General features: G+C 43.4%; 1 protein-coding gene across 1 annotated transcript; it reads left to right on the plus strand.

Annotated features, from left to right (window-relative positions):
- Window positions 1–790: 790 nt before the first annotated feature.
- LOC137353172 (olfactomedin-4-like) lies at window positions 791–15,242 on the plus strand. Its single transcript, XM_068019218.1, is given in 6 exon segments — window positions 791–803; window positions 2,985–3,049; window positions 3,893–4,045; window positions 6,275–6,484; window positions 7,881–8,031; window positions 14,410–15,242. Coding segments are annotated over 6 exon segments (1,425 nt in total).
- Window positions 15,243–20,091: the final 4,849 nt, after the last annotated feature.

The raw sequence follows: 20,091 nt of genomic DNA on the forward strand, positions 1-20,091 counted from the left end.
ACAACTAGTCCATTTGATAACAATTTCCACATTCTAAACACTCTGGGTAAAGAAGTTTCTCCTTAAATTCCTTATTGGATTTACTAGTGACTGTCTTATTTTGATGACTCTTAGTTTTACTTTCCCCCAACAAGTGGAAACAACTTCTCTATGTCTACCCTCTCAAATCCTTTCATAATCTAAACGATCTCTATTGGATCATCCCTCAATCTTTTCTTTAGAGCAAAGAGCCCCAGCCTGCCCAGTCTTTCCTGATAGTTATAACAGACTGAACGTGCCTTCCGGGGTTGGGAAACAGAGTTCTTGATGCTTTCCGGGTCCCAAACCCATGCCTGGGGCTGAAATAATCACTTACCTGTGATTTTTCCAGGGGCGGCTAAATAATAGCCAGAGGGCAGCGGCACAGTGCAATTAAGGATGGGGGAGTGGGCTTTCAAATTTGGAGGACCAATCAGAGGCCTTCCAGCTTGAGAGGCACAGTAGGCTGTCATGGAAAATGAGTAAGAGAGGGAAAATAGATTCAGCAGGCAGGCCACTGCTGTTGGGAGGGGTGAGAGTGGGTGGGGGAGCCCCTCTACAGGGCTTGTGGCTGCTCCTGCACCCAGGCAGGCAGGGAGAGCTTCTAGGCCTGTTTGGAACTCTTGCGCCCACCCCTTACCTGGCACTGGGTTCCCGCCTCCAGGCACCTTAATTGGAGCCCCGCCACCTGCGGGAACCTGGAAATTTCCAGTCGGCCTCCTTTAATTGCCCTCAATTAGGCTCTTACTGAGACTTGATTGACTATTCACCGATGCAGGTGGGTAGTCCTGCCGACCGCAAACCACCTCTGCAAAAGTGGCCCGGAGGCAGGATGGAGCCGGGAACCAGCAGGCCATCCAGCAGGGTTATTTTTAGCTCCTGCTCCTGGCCCCGGCAGGGGGCCGAATATCCAGCCTAACCCCTCCATTCTGGTATCTCCCGAGTAAATCTTTTTGTACTTTCTCCAGTGTCTCTATGTCCCTTTTTTAATATGAAGACCATAACTGTTCACAGTGCTCCAACAGTGCTCTAACCCAGGTTCTCCATTTTCTGCTTTTGTTCCAGATTACCAGCATTCATGGAATTTTTTCTCTTCATTGGCCTCACCTTTAAATATTGATCACTCGTCAGCATCGAATTCATTCCCCACCAGCGTAAAGTCCAGTGAAGAGACACTTGCAGTGAAGTTGATTAGAGTGAGTTGATTATATTTTCAAAGACAAAAGTTAAAGCATCCTTTCAATTTATCAAGATCAAAAAGTGATAGTGCTGTTCACATCCGTGAGTGTTGTTTAATTTTAACTTTAAGGTTTACCCATCCGGGTTATTCATGGTACAGGTAACAATAAAGCAAGATAAAGATCATGACGTACACTCACTGACTGACATATATAACTCTGGGCATCCCTGAGTTACCTCTGAGGGACCACTTCACAACCGGAGCACCTCTGCTGTTCTGGCCATCAGTATTGCAAGAGACACGGCATTCATTCAGCTCTCTGCTTCCTGTCAGGTAAATCCCACTGTTCATCAGTTTTCCTTCCAACAGACAGGAGCCGTGATTATCCAGTCAGCGTTATTTCAACAGGACAGTCATCCCATTCATTAAAACAGGTTAAAATAGCAATAATTATCCAAACTGGAGACTTAGCCTTTTGGTAGCTTTAAACAAATAGATACTTTTCACTCTCTGGGTACAGACGGTGGATATCATCGAGCTGCTTGACCAGAGGGCCAGTTCAGTTCTGTCCTCACTCGACAGACACACTTTCCAGCCAATTCGCTTTTTATGGTCGTCACCTTTGGGAAACCCCGGCTGAGATTCTGTCCTCCAGTCCACACCTGCAACAGGGTCACTAAGCAAGCAGTATAGTTACTGGTATAAGCAGTGAGTTATGCATTAATATCTTTGTATTTAAGTTTATGCACAGAAACCCTGGTTCATGAAATAATGAAACTCCCACCTGAGTGAGGAGGGTGACCTCAGCCATTTCGGCTACCAAGTGAAGGCAGGGTTGACCTGTGAGTTTGCAGGATAGTAAGTTTATTATTATCCATTCGATGAAGTTCTCGAGGGATAGAAACATAGGCCATTCAGCCCCTCGAGTCTATTCACATGCAATTTGATCAGAGCTCATTTAGTCAAATACAGTCGAAACAGAGCTCTGTACAATCATGATACAACATCCACCACTTTGTATTTCAGCCGTTTTGAGATAAAGGCCAACATTCCATTAGCCTTTTAAATTATTTTGTACCTGTCCACCAACTTTTAGTGTTTTCTGTAAATGGATCTCTAAATCTCTCTGCTCGTCCACAGTTCTTAGCTTCTGTCCACTTGGAAAATACTCTGATCTATCTTTCTCAGGTCCAAAGTAATGGCCTCGCACATCCCCGCACCAAACGTCATCTGCCACAGTTTTGCCCACTCACTTAATCTGTCAATGGCCCTTTGTAACTTTCTACTCCAATCTACATTATTTACTGCATCATCTAACTTAGTGTCCTCAGCAAACATGAAAATGCTGCTCTCCATTGAATCATCTAAGTCATTTCTAAATATAGTGTGAAGCTGAAGTGCCAGTGTAGATCCCTGACGGACACCGTCACGTCCTGTCAATTGGAGTGCGTGCCCATTATCCCCACTCTCTGCCTCCTGATTCCTAATTAATTCCCTACCTGATTCATGTGCTTGAACAACCCTCTTGTAGTCAGCTTCAGGAGAGGGAAGGACTCTGTAACTTTGCTCATCTGCAAGGTAATTCCTGTATGGGAAAGATGTGATTTTTGTCTCCAAACAATTCAACGATTGAGTGCGGAAATGAGATAGGTGCAGCTGAAGAACTGGAACCAATGGTCAAAATGGTTTAATTCTGTGCTTTAATCTCCAGCTGCCTCAATAAATGTGATTCAGAATTCTTGGTTCGCCTGTAATTTAACCTTTTCTGGAACCCATCTTTCTGCAGCAGAGCTCAGAGGCAGAATGAAGATGCTGTTCTTGATACTGGTTGCAGCGACTCTGCAGCCCTCTGCCCAACTTTACGTAAGTTTATTTCTCATTTGCATTTATTTTTAAAAAAAACAAGGTTATCGGGGGTAGGTGGAACTGCGTAGTAATCAGTTCAGCCATGATCTTATTGAATGGCGGATCAGGCTCGAGGGGCCAAATGGCCTACACCTGCTCCTAATTCGTATGTTCGTATGTTCCGGATAAATGTTTTGTAATTTCTGTTCTGGGTCTTTCTGTGTTTGAATTGCGGAGATCACCGTGACTGATCAGCCGATGGTCCATTAAGTATAGTCGCTGACGGGTGAGGCTGAAGCATCTCTAGCTTGTTTCCCCATTGATGTGCCTGTCAATATCAATATAACACCACATGAGCCGTCACTGCAAGGACTCCTCACACTCAGTCTGAACCAGGCCAAGCCTCTCTCTGCTGTAGTGTGTGAACCAATGACATTAGTGTGTTGGCTAAATGCTGCATGTTATCTAAGGTTTTCTTTCCTGATGGTCAGCATTACTCTCTGGTCCAGTCAATGTACCTTACTGTATTTTACACTCAATTTATTTTACCATACCAAATGGCCTACCTCATCCATGTTGGTCATGTGAGCATATAGAGAGATAGCACCTTTGTACCTGTTGGATATGGTGAGATCTTTTAGTCTGTTTCACTGTGTTGAATAGCTTATTTCCAAGGGTGGGCTGTCATTCCTCTGTGTACCACTGTTGGGGGCTTCTGTTCTGATTTTATTACTTGTAGATTTCAGTGTACGGTGGGTTGAAGATGTCACTGAGTTTCACTTATTCAAGATCTGTGCCGATATGAGAACATTTTCATTGTCGCTAATCTACAAGTTGATGTGGTTTCAGATCTCGCAGACTGTCAATGGGACAGTCGACAACGATGGCGCGTGTGTCTGCTCAGTGATTTTACCTGATACCAGGTTCCCAGTGGAAAAAATGGAATTTTTGGGAACATCATTATTGGAGATCAATGTCAGCATGCAGCTTGAAATCAACAAGGTATGGACATTATTAGTACATTCCATCCCTTTAAAGGCTCTGGATACAGGGTGAAAGGTGAATGCTTGTTACGACCAGATGAGGAAGAAATCTCAGGCTCCCCTCTGTCCCCTTTACTAGTTTGGCCGTAACAGAATATAATTTTTAAATGACTGTGTTTTCGGTTCACCTCAGTGAGTCCTTGCTCACTGCTTTCTAATTGTAATTGTCAATGAACCAATCAGACGGGCTTTCTTAGATTTAAACATGACGATTGTAAGTTTATTAACCTTAACACTCTAACTCAGTTAAAATTATTAAAAATACGCAATGCAACCACATTAGCATGCATATGCGATAAACACACACATCAATAGATACATTGGAGGAGAAAGAATAAAGAGGGAGGGTTTGGAGTAGTAAATGGAATTCAGTTACTGTCTTTGGTTTGGAAATAAAGACATTGATTGGAGCTAAGTCTTGCAGTTCTTGTTGGGGACCAGTGCACACTTTCAACTTGTTTCGCTGATACCAGAAGGCTGAAGAAGTCCTCTTAAGCTGCTTCCATGGGTCCCTGGAACTTTGTTGGAGAGAGCAAGAGATAGGGAGAGAGCAGTGCTTTCTTCTTGAAGTTCAATTGCAGTCTGCACCAAACCTTTCTGTGAGGCACAATTCAAAAACAGTTCCCAGGTTGGCCAGCAGGTTTGTCATGTGACCAACTCTTTGTTTGAAACAGCATCGCCTGCGAGGATTGTTGATTTCAAAAGTTCTCCAGTCACCCTCATTGGAGTGCTAACTCTCACACAGACAATGGCTGTCAATGTCTTTTGATCATCACTATTGACAAACCCATCCCGCTCATTGAATTAGTGAACATTCCCATTTTCTCTCTATTCAACTGTCTCTCAGAATGCAAATGTGCAGCCATGTTTTCAGCCATTCAGCTCTGTGGTCTTTTTAAACAAGTTATGTTCAATGTCCATTAAAAGCTCAAATAGTGTTCCATATGACAAAATTGATATGTTTCCATTTGGTAGTTGTGGTTTCGTCACAATGCTCCATCTGAAAGATGAATGCAGACTGCCCCTTGATGTTTCAGTGGGGGCATTCCTTGTGCAATAAGACATACCCACTGGCACTCCCCTTGCACTACTGAGGGAGTGCTGCATTGTCAGAGGTGCCCTCTTTCAAATGAGGGGTTAAATCCATGGCACTAGTTTGAAAACCAGGGGAGTCCTGGCCAATATTTATCCCCAAATCGACATCACAAAAACAGATTGGTTATTATTACAATGCTGTTTGTGGGAGCTTGCTGTGCATAAATCGGCTGCATTACAACAGTGACTACACTTCAAATCTACTTCATTGGCTGTAAAGCACTTTGGAATGCCATGAGGCTGTGAAAGGTGCTATATAAATGCAGTATTTCTCAGAAAAAGTCCAGGATAGAAAAGTTTGTCTCTCAACTCCCCAAATGTCACTGCTTTGCTTGGTGGATTATTTAAAATATTTCTCGCCCTCTAAGAAAGGACGCTTCTTGTATGAAATCAGTTTTAAATTCACTCCTCAGGATAATTTTTCTCCTCCATTCCTTTTAGCCTGGTCCATCTTGAAATAATATCATTTAATAGTTTAGATATCACATTACCTTTAATTACCCTCAGTTTAGACTGTCGAGTTTAAGACTCTCTCAATTTTCCTCCGAACTCACCAACTTACACTTAGGTTCATCCAGTGTTGCCCTTTTCTGCACCCTCCCTGTGCAAGTATGAACCTCTTGGCATTTTTGAGTAGTAATTCTATGCTTGGAAGGTAATTTTAAGCTCCACTCTTGGGTAGTAAACTGAGAGAGTGGATTACATGGATAAAAGTGAGGGTCCAGAACGGGTGGTGAATGTTACTGGTGAGGTCTGTCATCAGGAAGCTTCAGCATGATCTCTGTAGATTCATAATCCATTATGCTTAGGTTCTATTTTTAAAAATTATTTCTACACATCATTTTGATGTTGGAAATGTCAAGGCCACTGTCACTCCAAGTTCTCATTCAAACTCTCCCAATGCTGATTCACTCTCCTTCAATGTCCACTGTGCTGTTCATTTTCTCACAAAACATTGCAGTTACGCGTACTAAATTTTATTTGTCTAATCACATAAACACCCTGCTTTTGCTGACAGCATTGTAGTGAGGTGTAAATGGTTCAGTGACTAGAGGTGGCTGTAATTCTGTGTTTGCTGTGCTGCTTCATTCAGGTTCTGGAATATAAGAAGATTATTTCTGAGCACACGGTGAAGCTGGTGAATCTGACACGACGTGTGGAGATCATTGAGACCGAGGGCTCCTACACCCAGCTCGACTTTGAACTGCTGAAACTGGAGATCCAAGAGCTGGTGGCACTGACCAATCAGCTGAAAGTCTCATTCAATGGAAGCAACAGCATCATCGATCAGCTTTTTGTTGAGGTCAGAAAGGGACATCAGTCATATGAGAAACTCTCTTGATCTGTGTATACAGTGAATGATTTTGTCTTTGACGGAAGGGCTCCTGGGGGAGTTACTGGCTTGACACTGCAATCTTGCAGAATTAATATTAGTAGTGGCAGCCTCAGATCATCTGATTGGCTCTTTGCGTGTGTGAATTAAACTCCCCGCACCGTCAGTCTCAGTGACTCCTCACTTTGCCCCGTCATCGTCTCTGGGCCAAAACCCCATCTAACGGTGCTATTTTTTCAATTAGTTCATGGGATGTGGGCATCACTTGCAGGGCCAGCATTTATTACCCATCCCTAATTGCCCTTCAGTAGGTGATGGTGAGCTGCCTTCTTGAACTGCTGCAGTTCGGGTGGTGCAGATACATTAACAGCGCTGTTAGGGAGGGAGTTCCAGGATTTTGACTCTGCGACAGTGAAGGAATGGCGATTTAGTTCCAAGCCAGGATGGTGCGTAGCTTGGTGGGGAACTTGCAGGTGCTGGTGTTCACATACGTCTGCTGCCTTTGTCCCTCTAGGTGGTCGAGGTCGTGAGTTTGGAAGGTGCTTTCGAAGGAGCCTTTACGATGCTCGTGCATCTTGTCGATGGTACACACTGCAGCCGGTGTTGGAGGGAGTGAATGTTTAAAATGGTCTCGGGATAAATGGAAGCAAAAAGCCATGGGAGCATCTTCACCACATCGGCTGCAGCGGTTCAAGAAGAAGGCCCATTATCACCTTCTCAAGGGCAATAAATACCAGCCTTGTCCGCAATGCCGGAATTAATTAAAATACAAACAATTCCCTATAAACTCAGCAAATGTCATCAGTCACGATTTTAATCAAAAGTACTAGACAAAGAAATAAAATAAGACAGAAAAGAAAAGCTATTAAAATGAATTATTCTCAGTTGGTAAACATTCTAAAGGAATTCTGAGGAGATGTTGTTTCTCATTGGTGATTAATTGAGATGTTGATTTTCCATATTCATCTTTTCGTAAAATGTCTGTTTCTAGAAACAAAATGAATGCTGTATTGATATCAATGAAAAGAATGTTTTTCTTCTGTCCAAACATCTTAGCAGAAGGATTGATGTGTCCCCCACTCCATTTTTCCGCCTCTGATCCTGATTCTCGGTCCTGGTGGAAGAGGCAGTCTGAGCTGTCGCTGTCATCACTGGACCAAGTAGTCATCATCGGGGGCAAGATTCTCTGGGGTATGATTGATTCTGTAACATTTCCTTCCACAGGTTGCTGAAGGACATCAGGATTTGTATATTGAATTTAAATCACAGTTTGTAAAGCCAAGTCAGGCCATTGGATAAGGAGTCTAGTTATAGCAACAGGTTGGTGTGAATTGGATTAATTGAGATCAATTTCTAATTGTTTCAGATTGAGAACATATCACTCATTGTCCATCAGCTGGAATCATATGATAAAAACAATGTATTGGCGATCCGCAAGGAAATCACAGCCCTGAAGAAACAGCTGGTGGAATGTGAGAATATCAAGGCTCCACCAACCCAACCACCCATTGATTACGGTCAGTTATTGTTCAAGGTTAATGGCGACTTACTGAATGAAATGTGCTTTTTTAAAGGGGAGGAGGAGGGAGGTCATCACCTCTGTCAAGTTCTGACAGGTCCTACATCCTTCTTATAATATGGAGACCAGAAGAGAGGAAGGGAGAAGAGTAGCAGGAGAGAAAGAGTCAAAGAAGGGAAGAAGGAGAGACAGATGGGAAGGAGACAGTGAGAGTAAAGATTGACAGGGAGGAAAATTGATAGAAACGAGGGAAAGAGGGAAGAGAAAGACATGCCGAAGGGAAGGAGAGTGATGATCAGCAAGGAAAGAAGAGAGATAAGGTCATAAGAACTCGGAGCAGGAGTAGGCAATTCAGCCCCTCGAGCCTGCTCCGCTTTCAATACGATCAGGGGTGATCTCATCTTGACCTCAACTCCACTTTCCTGCCTGTTCTCCATTACACTTCAACCCTTTATTAATTAAAAATCTGTCTATCTCCTCCTTAAATTTACTCAATGTCCTGGCATCCACCGCACTCTGGGGTAGTGAATTCCACAGACTCACAACACTTTGAAAGAAGTAATTTCTCCTCATCTCTGTTTTCATCTCTGCTACCCTTTATCCTAAAACTCTGACCTCTCGTTCTAGATTGCCCCACCAAGGGAAACATCCTCTCTATGTCTACTTTGCCAATCCCCTTAATCATCAAATGCACCTCGATTAGATCTCCTCTCATACTTCTAAATTCTAAATAGTAAAGACCTAAACTGCTCAATCCCTCTTCATAAGACAAACCCCTCATCCCTGGAATCAATCAAGTGAACCTCCTCTGAACTGCCTCCAATGCAACTACATCCCTCTTCAAGTAAGGGGACCAAAACTGTACGCAATACTCCAGGTGCGGTTTCACTAATGCCTTGTACAGTTGCAGCAACACTTTCATACTTTTACATTCTATTCCTTTAGCAATAAATGCCAAAATTCCATTCGCCTTCCTTATTACCTGCTGTACCTGCATACTAGCTTTCTGCGACTCATTCACGAGGACACCCAGATCCCTCTGCACCGAAGCACTCTGAAATTTCTCTCCATTTAGATAACAATTTGCCTTTCTATTCTTCCAACCAAAGTGGATAACCTCACACTTATCCACGTTAAACTCCATCTGCCAAATTTTGGCCCATTCACCTAACCTATCCATATCCATTTGTAAATTTCTTATTTCTTTATTGCAACTTACTGTCCCACCTATTTTAGTGTCATCTGCATTTTGGCTACAGTACCTTCTACCCTGCATCCAAGTCATTAATATAGATTGTAAATAGTTGGGGCCCAAGGATCGAACCCTGTGGCACCCCACTAGTTCCATCTTGCCAACCAGAAAAAGACCCATTTATCCTGACTTTCTGTTTTCTGTTGGTTTGCCAATCCTCTATCCAAGCCAATAAATTGCCCCTAACCCCATGTGATCTTACCTTGTCTATTAACCTTGTGTGCGGCACCTTATCAAATGCCTTCTGGAAGTCCCGATATACTACATCTACAGGATCCCCATTATCCACTTTGCTTGTTACATTTTCGGAGAACTCTAGCAAATTAGTCAAACACAATTTACCCTTCTTAAAACCATGCTGCATCTGATGGATTGCGTTTTGACTTTATAAATGTCCTGTTATTACTTCCTTCATAATGGATTTTAACAATTTCCCAATGACAAACGTTAGACTAACTAGTCTATAGTTTCCTACTTTCTGCCTCCCTCCCTTTTGGAATAAGGGTGTTATTTCAGCTTTTTTCCAATCCACTGGAACCTTTCCCGCATCCAGGGAATTTTGGAATATTATAACCAATGGATCCACTATCTCCGCTGCCACTTCCTTTAAGACCCTAGGATGTAGGCCATCAGGCCCTGGGGACTTGTCTGCCTTCAATCCCAATAGTTTGCTCAGTACATTTTCCCATGTGATTATGATTTTTCTAAGTTCTTCTCTTTCTATAACCTCTGCAGTTCCTGTTACTATTGACTTGGTACCAGTGACCTCCACTGTGAAAACTGAGGCAAAATACTGATTTAATGTCTCCGCCATTTCTGTGTTCCCCTTTATTAACTCCCCAGTCTCATCCTACAAAGGACCAACATTCACTTTAGCTACTCTCTTACTTTTTATACACTTACAGAAGCTTTTGTTATCTGTTTTTATATTTTGTGCTAGTTTTCTTTCATAATTTACCTTTGCTCTTTTTATTACTTTTTTGGTAATGGTATGCCTTAGTTTTGTCTTTATGTTATCCTAAACTTCCTTGCTTAGCCATAAATGTTTTTTCCCCCTCTTCGCATCTTTCTTCCTCTCTGGAATATATTTTAGTTGGGAGGAATTGATTATCTCCTTGAACATCTGCCACTGCAGATGGAAGGAATCCAGCTGATTAACATGCAACACAGTGATATCATTGACTGTTCTCATAATTGCAAACCAGGATGGGACAAGACATTCAGAGTGGACAATAATGTGTCCACGATTTACCTCCTGGGATGGAATTGAAGGACATGGCCAGGAAATTGGTGCTGTCTTGTGGATAAGACGTTAAGGCAAGACCCTGTCAGTCAATGTGAAAGATCCCATGGTACTGTTTTGAAGAAGTATCCTCGATGTCCTGGCCAATATTTATCTTTCCATCATCATCACAAAAAAGTCACGTTCAATGGCCATTATCACGTTGCTGTTTGTGGGAGCTTACTGTGCACAAATTTGCTGCCATGTTTCCTACATTATAACAGTGACTACACTTCAAAAGTAATTCATAGGCTGTGAAGCACAATGGGCCTGGAAAATTCAGCCCAGAGAAATTTACTGCACAGGAAGAGGCCATTGGGCCCATCCTTCCCTGTTCTTCTTGCCTCCTGTTTCTTTTTCTCCACTCACTTCTGGTTTGCTCTTCCTCTCCTCTATTCTGATTCAACCTCCTGTTTCTCTCTTTTCATTCCTGTTCTGATTCTTTCTCTCTCTCCCCTTCTGGATCTTGACTTTTCAATTCTATCTCTTTCCCTTTCGATTCTCTTCTTAGAATTCTACCTCTCCCCACAATGCCCCCCCTCGACCCGTTTTGCTTCTCTCTCCTCTTCTGTTCCTCACTCTCCTCCCCTCTTCTTTATCTCTCCCCTTCTCTTTCTTGTTCTGTCTCTCTCTCGTGGACCACTGAAGGAGTGGGGTGAAGAGGAAGGGTGGAATGAGAGACGTTGGGACGATGTGATTGGGTTTGGTGTATGGAGGACAGTGGAAATGGCAGGAAATTTAATATTAAGAAATAAAACACTGCACTGCACTGAGGGAAGGGATTTGCATGACTGACACTAGTTGTAGCCAATCAGAGAGTTGCCAGCACAAGCACACTCATTGGCTTATAAATTTGTACGTGACCATGTTTTGGGGATGCAGCAAATATGCCTGAATGGCTCCAGGTGCCATCATCCCCCACCCTGATTTAGGGCCCAATTTCTAACGAGCCAGTGAACTGAAAAGAGAGACAGGCAGCTTCCTGGCAAAGTGAGTTTGAAGATCAGCTGCTGCTGGCACAGCAGTGGCCCTCAGGTAAGTGAGGAAGGGGTTGAGTTGATTGTGGAGGGAGGGTGGGGTGATTGTGGGGGAGAGAGGGAGGGGAGATGATATGAAGGGAGAGAGAGCAATGGTGATTGTAGAGGGAGAGAGAGGGGGAGGTGATTGATTGTGCAGGGAGAGGGAAGGGAGCTGATTCCAGAGGGAATTGTGGGGGAAGGGAGGTACAATGAGTGTGTGGGGTAAGAGGAAGGGGTAATGATTGTGTGGGTGGGTAGAGGGAGGGGCAGTGATTGTGTCAGAGGGAGGGAGGTTCTGGCATTGCTGACAGTATAGCCCTCCTTGAGGGGGGTTGCCCTCTGTGTCACTCCACAGCCTCATCTCCTTACGCCAGCATACCTGGAAGGAGGTGCCACCAGGTTTCAGGCCATGCTGATCATTATTGCATGTCGCAGGCCAACGTTAGCTACAGGTATCCTTGGAGAAGACAGCAGAGCAATGGTTCTGCCTCTCTGTTCATCCGTACCCTGAGAATGTAGATCCAAAAGTCATGGCCACTACTTCCATTCATGCAAAAGTAACCTTGCAGAGGATACGGTAACATAGTGGTTATATTACTGGAGTAGTAATCCAGAGACATGAGTTCAAATTCTGTCATGAAAGCTTGGGAATTTAAACTCAGTTAGTTGAATAAAAAGCCAGCATCAGTAATGGTGACATTGAAACTGTCAGATCGTAGTAAAAACCCATCTGGTTTACGAATGCACCACAGAAGTGCGGCACAGTGGCGCAGTGGTTAGCACTGCAGCCTCACAGCTCCAGCGACCCGGGTTCAATTCTGGGTACTGCCTGTGTGGAGTTTGCAAGTTCTCCCTGTGTCTGCGTGGGTTTCCTCCCACATGCCAAAGACTTTCAGGTTGATAGGTTAATTGGCCATTAGCAATTGCCCCTAGTATAGGTAGGGAAATAAAGGGACAGGTGGGGATGTGGTAGGAATATGGAATTAGTGTAGGATTACTATAAATGGGTGGTTGATGGCCGGCACAGACTCGGTGGGCCGAAGGGCCTGTTTCAGTGCTGTATCTCTAAAACTAAACTAACGAAGTGCCAGGCAAAGAACCATTTCCAAAAAGATAGAATCTAACCACCTCCTCTTGAAAGTCAACGGCATTACCCATCGCTGCACCCCCCACCATCAACATCCTGGGGGTTACTATTGACCAGAAAGTTACTGGACCATCCACAAAAAAGCTGAGGCTACCAGAGTAGGTGATAGGCTGGGAATTCGGCAGCACATAATTCACCTCTGGCTTCCCAAAGCCTGTCCAACATCTACAAGGCACATCAGGAGCGATGGAATACTCTCTCCAGTCCTGGATGGGTGCAGCTCCAATAACACTCAAGTACCATCCAGGACAAAGCAGCCCACTTAATTGACAACCCATTCACCACCTCAACATACACTCCCTCCACCACTAGTCCATTGTGGAAGCAATGTGTACCATCTACAAGATGCACTGCAGCAAGTCACCAATGTTCTTTCAACAGCACCTACCAAATCGACGTGATCTACCACAGATAAGGACAAGGGCAGCAGTTGCATGGCAACACCACCACTTGCAAGTTCCCCTCCAAGTCACACACCATCCTGACTTGGAACTAAATTGCCATTCTTTCACTGTCACTGGATCAAAATCCTGGAACTCCCATCCTAACAGCACTGTGGGTGTCCCTACCCCACATGGACTGCAGCAGTTCAAGAAGGAAGCTCACCACCACCTTCTTGATGACAATTTGGGACGGGGAAGAAATGCTGACCTTGTCAGCAACACTTACATCCCATGAAAGAATAAAAAAATCAGCCATCCTTACCCAGTCTGCCTGTATGAGACTCGAGACCCACAGCAATGTCGTTGTCTCTTAACTGCCCTCTGAAATGGCCTATCAAGGTGCTCAATATATGGAGATGGGCAGGAAATGTGAACCATGCCAATGATGACCATGTCCTGTAAATGAATAAAGAAAATGGACAGTGTCACCATGATACGAGTTAGGAAGTGCTTAGCACTGATATACCTTTGTGCATGTAGTGCTTGTAAAAGCAGGACCTATGTTTTTTGGACTGTTTCCATGATCCCATTGGGCCCTCATATCCCACCTCCTTCTGGGGAGACGTGAATTAATACACACTAATGATCTACCAAAGATCAGCCAAAATTTTACCTGGGTATGTGGGTCTGGGATGTTGCACAGAGCATCTATGGTGTGTCAATGTACAGGTGCCTCTGCTTTTCCACGCAGGTTAAATAAGGGGATTCCCATTGTAGTAGTCAGACTGGGGGAGAGAAATAGATCATTGATGAGAAATGGGCACAAAGACACATCAGATTGTCAAAATAACACAAAAGAAATGAAGAAAAACAGTCCAGAAAAGGCAAAAATACCTGTTTATGACTGAGTCCTCTGCATGGTTTCCAGAATACACACTGCCACACAACAATAATGGAATCCTATTTTAAATGGTCTCTCTCACAGATGAGAAACCCAGAAAGATGTTTGGTCTGTCACAATACTTTAATACCTATTCAGATGAGATTGAGATGGGCACTTCTCACACTGCTACTTACCCCCACTGAAAAATGTGTCGGGATCCCACATCCAGTAAGTTTCCAGTGGGGCAGGAATCCCAACAATTTCCCTCACGTCGTCACCATGATATTACCTGGAAAGTGGATGGTACCAGGTGAGGGAAAATACAGGATGATGGGCTGTTTCTCTGTACAGGTGGAAATGTGACAGAGGAAATAAAATTGATCAGAAATATACTCTTATTTGCTCAACAGGGAGCTGTGAACATAACGGCCTTCTTAATATAACAGACCCCTTCGTAATACAACTGAACTGGAGAGGATCTAGTTATAAATTTGGAGGGTGGGGCAAAGATCCAGCTCCAATCTCCAGTAAAAAGGAGGTGTATTGGGTGGCACCACTCAACACAGATGGACGAAGACTTGACACCTTCAGACTGCATTCTTCACACGACGATTTATTGCTCTACAAGAATCCAACAGACAAATCACTTGTGATTTCAGGACGTTATCCAGACTACAGAAACACAGCACAGGGAAGTGGAATGGCTTTGTAGAAAAACTTCTTGTATTACAACTGTTATAATAGTAGGGAGATGTGCAGGGTTAACATAGACACAAATGCTGTCGAAAGGCAGACTCTTAAAGATGCAGCTTACAATAACAGGTTTTCTTATGCGGGTGTCACATACCAGGACATGGACTTCTCTGTAGATGAAACTGGCCTGTGGGTCATTTACTCCACTGATGCAAATGCTGGAAATATTGTTATTAGTAAGATTAACGTGACCTCCTTCACTGTGGAAAAGACATGGGTCACCAGCCAGTATAAACCTGGTGTGACCAATGCCTTCATAATATGTGGGGTGTTGTACGCAATTAGACCCGTGAGCACACGGACTGAGGAGATTTTCTACACGTTTGATACCAGAACTGGTGAGGAAGGTAGGATTGGTATAAAGATGGATAAGGTGATGGAGACACTGCAAAGTGTTAGTTATAATCCATCTGATCATAAACTCTATGTGTACAATGATGGCTACCAGGTGACTTATGATGTAATATTTAAACCACTGAACCAACAATAATATCGACAGAACAATTTCAACAATTAGCAAACTGATCAACTGGGTCTGGGAATCACTGGAGGAATCTGGGTCCAAATTGGAATTTCTGTACCTGAATCTCAGGTATAATTTAGACTCCATGTTACACTCTTCTTACCACCACAGCTTAACCTGTAGCACCAAAAATTCTGAAATTAAATTTACCCAAACCAGCTAGCAGATGTCATCCAAGCTCTGATTAATTGTATCTGAAAATGTCCACATTTTGTGGAGTTAAGGTGGGATTTAGCCAAGCATTGGTTCAAGCCGAGAATGGCTGGTTGATGTGAAAGGTCACTCTGGGTCATAGATGGTTGGTGTGTGTAAGTTTACACTCTGACTGAGGCTGCACTGTGAACAACTCAGATCAGCTTTAGAAAACCGGAATGGCTTCAGTTCTAATATTCTATATCGTTAAAGAAAGACTTTCGTGACCTCAGAATGTCCTAAAGCACTTTACAGACAATGAAGTGTAGTCACTTGTAATTTAGGAAACGTGGCAGCCAATTTGCAGACAGCAAGATCCCACAAGCTGCAGTGTGATATTGAGCAAATATTCTGTTTTCACAGTGTTAGTTGAAGGATACACATTGGCCACGACCCTAGTGAGAAATCCCCTGCTCTTCTTAAACTGGTGCTGTGGGATTTTTTACATCCACATGTGAAAGACGGCACCTCCAACAGTGCAGCACTCCCTTAGTACTGCACTGGAGTGGCAGCTTATATTGTACAAATATAAGGTGTGTATGCTGTAATGACAGAAGTAAAATTTCTTCAGCTTTCATTTGACCAAAGCTTTCAATAACTGAGATAGATTTTTCTGGTAACACGTTGGCCACAAGTATAACTATTGGTGTGCAGATTAACAAAGTGCAGGGAAACCTGCCGTGATGGGTCAGTAAGAGATTAAAAACATCCTGTGGTAGAAAGTGCTTTCAGAAGCAGCGTCATTTCTGGGTGTGTTAATGATTCAATTTCTGTCTCTGTCACTGATTATTACTGGAGTCAATTATTAGATATGGTTTGAGAGGCAAGACTTTATCTGGAGAATTATCAGTAAATTTAGAAATAAACTGTATTTACGAAGAGTTGTGTCATATGTTGCTCATTGTGTCAAACTGTGCTTTTGATTCTAAATTAAATTACCTCTTTAGTTTTATTCCCTCTTCCCTTCTCATCTCTACACCTGTCTATGCTGCCCTTGTCAAGAGAGCAGATAGAAGGTTGGTGTACTCCACTTAACACACAATCATTTCATGGAACACCTTATTCTGTGCTCCTTCGATACTGCAGGAGTGCTGCACGGTCGGAAGTGCCATGCTTAAGATGAGACATTAAACCGAGGCCCTGTCTGCCCTCTCAGGCAGATGTAAAAGATCCCATGACCACTGTTCTGAAGAAGAGCGGGCAAGTTCTCCCTGGTGTCCTGGCCAACATTTATCTGTCAATCGGCACCTAAAAACAGATTATCAGGTCATTATCATGTTGCTGTTTGTGGGATCTTGCTGTGCACAAATTGGTTGCTGCATCTCCTGCATTACAGTAGTGGCAACACTTCAAAAGAAGTACTTCATTTGCTGTAAAACCCTTTGAGACATCCTGAGGACATGAAAGGCGCTATTTTAATACAAGTTATTTATTTCTCTCTCTCTGTGGAGGCATCACTGGGCACTGCTCTGCACTATCTTTATGCAATCACTCCATACACAAGGGGAAATATAGGTACAATTTTAACTCCAAAACAAAAAGACATGCAGTGTCAAACTGCTTTAATGGCTTATTTAGATCTTCCTCCTTGAATCTGTTCACTGTGTTCCTGAAATAAATATACGATGGGCTGAAGGGCCTGTTCCTGTGCTGTATATCTCTATGAGTCTGTGACAATGAGACTTGAAGATCCCAACAGTGAGTCAATATAAATATTGACATGTGACTGACCAGGCTTCAAAGACGCTCCAGAATAAACCTGGTGATAACTGGTAACAGCCAATACGAGAGTGGAAAAGGTGATTCACTGTACAAGCAGGCAGGAACAATGCAGTAGGTTCAGGAACGAGGACACCAGGAATGTGCAGTGTCTGAAGGGGGTGGAGCATTTACTGAGTGACATAGTTATCTGACAGTCTCACTGACTACACGATGCCAAGCCAAGGGCGGGTCAGGCGGATACATGGACTGTAAAATTAACAAGCATTTAAACACCTGATTCAGGCAGTTTACATTGCGTTTGTACATCTGTGCACTGAGCATGTTGACAGGTTTGGCACTGTATATGAGGAATCTGTGGAAATCACTTGCTTCAAGAACATTATCCCTCTGCTGCTCCTACCCACCATTGTGGCCAGGCAGCTTTGCTGGGACTGAACCCCTATCACTTCACGCACTGACTCACTTTCCTACACCCACTCAGTGCTCTCACTCGGGGAAACAGGTCCTTCCTGTCTACTCTACCCAGGCCCCTCATAATTTTGCACACCTCAATTAAGTCACCCCTCAGCTTGCTCTGTTCTAAGGAAAATATACCCTAGCCTATGCAATCTTTCCTCATAGCTGCAATTTACCTGCTGACATTTCTTCTGGTAACATTCTTGTAAATCTCCTCTGTACTCTCTCCAGAGCAATTATGTCCTCCCTGTAATGTGACCAGAACTGTACGCAATACTCCAGCTGCGGTCTAACCAGCGTTTTATACAGTTCCAGCATTACATCCCTGTTTTTGTATTAAATACCTTGGCCAATAAAGGAAAGCATTCCATATGCCTTCTTCACCGGTTTATCTCCCTGTCCTGCCACCTTCAGGGACCTGTGGGCATGCACTCCAAAGTCTCTCACTTCTTCCACCCCTCTCAATATTCTCCCATTTATCATGTATTAGCTTGCTTTGTTTGCCCTCCCCAAATGCATTACCTCACACTTCTCTGGTTTGAATTCCATTTGCCACTTTTCCGCCTACTCAACCAAACCATTGATATCATTCTGGAGTCTACAGCTATCCTCTTCACTATCAACTACACGGCCAATTTTTGTGTCATCTGCAAATTTCCCAATCATGCCTCCCACATTTAAGTCAAAATAATTAATATACACCACAAACAGCAAGGGACCCAACACTGAGCCCTGTGGAACGACACTGGAAACCGCCTTCCATTCACAAAAACATTCGTCGACTGCTACCCTTTGTTTCCTGGCCTTGAGCAAATTTTAGATCCAACCTGCCACATTCCCCTGTATCCCATGGGCTTTTACTTTTCTGACCAGTCTGCCATGTGGGACCTTGTCAAATGCCTTACTAAAATCCATGTAGACAACATCCACTACAGTACTCTCATCAATCCTCCTTGTTACTGCCTCACAAAAATTCAATTAATGTGGTAATTTAAGTCCTTAAAAAATCATTGCTGACTATCCCTAATTAATCCGTGCCTTTCTAAGTGACAATTTATCCTATCCCTCAGAATTGATTCCTATAATTTGCTCACCTCCAAAGTCAAACTGACTGGCCTTTAATTATTTGGCCTATCCCTCACACCCTTTTTAAACAATGGTGTAATGTTCGCAGACCTCCAATCCCCTAGTACCTCGCCTGTATCTAGTGAGGGTTTGAAGATGATCCTTAGAGCATCTGCTATTTCTTCCCTGGCTTCCTTTAACAGCCTGGAATACAATTCATCCGGCCCTGGTGATTTATCCACTTTCAGACTCTAGTACCTCCTCTCTCATTATGCTTATAACATATAACATTTCACAGTCCTCCTCTTTAACTACAATGTCTGCATCATCCGTTCCCCTTGTGAACACAGAGACAAAGTACTCATTAAGAACCCTGCCCACATCTTCTGCATCTACACATAAGTTCCCTTGTACATCTCTGATAGGCCCTGCCCTTCCCTTAATTATCCTCTTGTTCTTAATGCAAACCAGAGCACCCGGCGGAAACCCACGCGGTCACAGGGAGAACTTGCAAACTCCGCAGTACCCAGAATTGAACCCGGGTCGCTGGAGCTGTGAGGCTGCGGTGCTAACCACTGCGCCACTGTGCCACCCATTTCTTTGGGTTTTCCTTGATTTTACCTGCCAATAATTATTCATGTCCTCTCTTTGCTTTTCTAATTTCCTTTTTTACTTCACCCCTGCACTTTCTATACTCCTCTCGTCTTTCTAAAGTATTAAAGTTTTTGTGACTGTCATAAGCTTCCTTTTCCTGCTTTAACTTACACTGTATGCTTCTAGATAACTGGGGGCTCTAGATTTGGCAGTACCACCTTTTTCTTTGTGAGGATATGTCTACACTCTGCCTGTAGAATCTCGCTTTTGAATGCCTCCCACTGGTTTGCCACTGATTTTCCTTCAAGTAGCTGTATCCAGTCCACTTTCTCCAGGTCACCTCTCAGCTTTGTAAAATTTGCCTTCCCCCAAGTTAGAACTTTTACTCCTGTTCTATCTTTGTCCTTTTCAATAATAATACTAAATCTAACTGTATTATGGTCACTATCTCCAAAATGGTCACCCACTGTTACTTCATCCACTTGCCCAGCTTCATTTCCGAAGACTAAATCTAGAATTGCGCCCCCTCTCATTGGGCTTGTAACGTGCTGGCTAAAAAAGTTCTCTTGAATGGTCTTCAAGAATTTTGTCCCCTCTGTGCCCTTCACACTGTTTGTATCCCTGTTGATATTGGGGTAGTTGAAATCCCCAACTATTATTGCCCTATTGTTTTTGCACTCAGAAATTTGCTTACATATTTGTTCTTCTATCTCCCTCTCACTGTTTGGGGGTCTATAGTACACTTCTAGTCGTGTGCCTGCCCCTTTTGTTATTTCTGAGCTCAACC

Source organism: Heterodontus francisci, chromosome 40 (genome assembly GCF_036365525.1).
Source record: "Heterodontus francisci isolate sHetFra1 chromosome 40, sHetFra1.hap1, whole genome shotgun sequence".
Taxonomy (NCBI): domain Eukaryota; kingdom Metazoa; phylum Chordata; class Chondrichthyes; order Heterodontiformes; family Heterodontidae; genus Heterodontus; species Heterodontus francisci.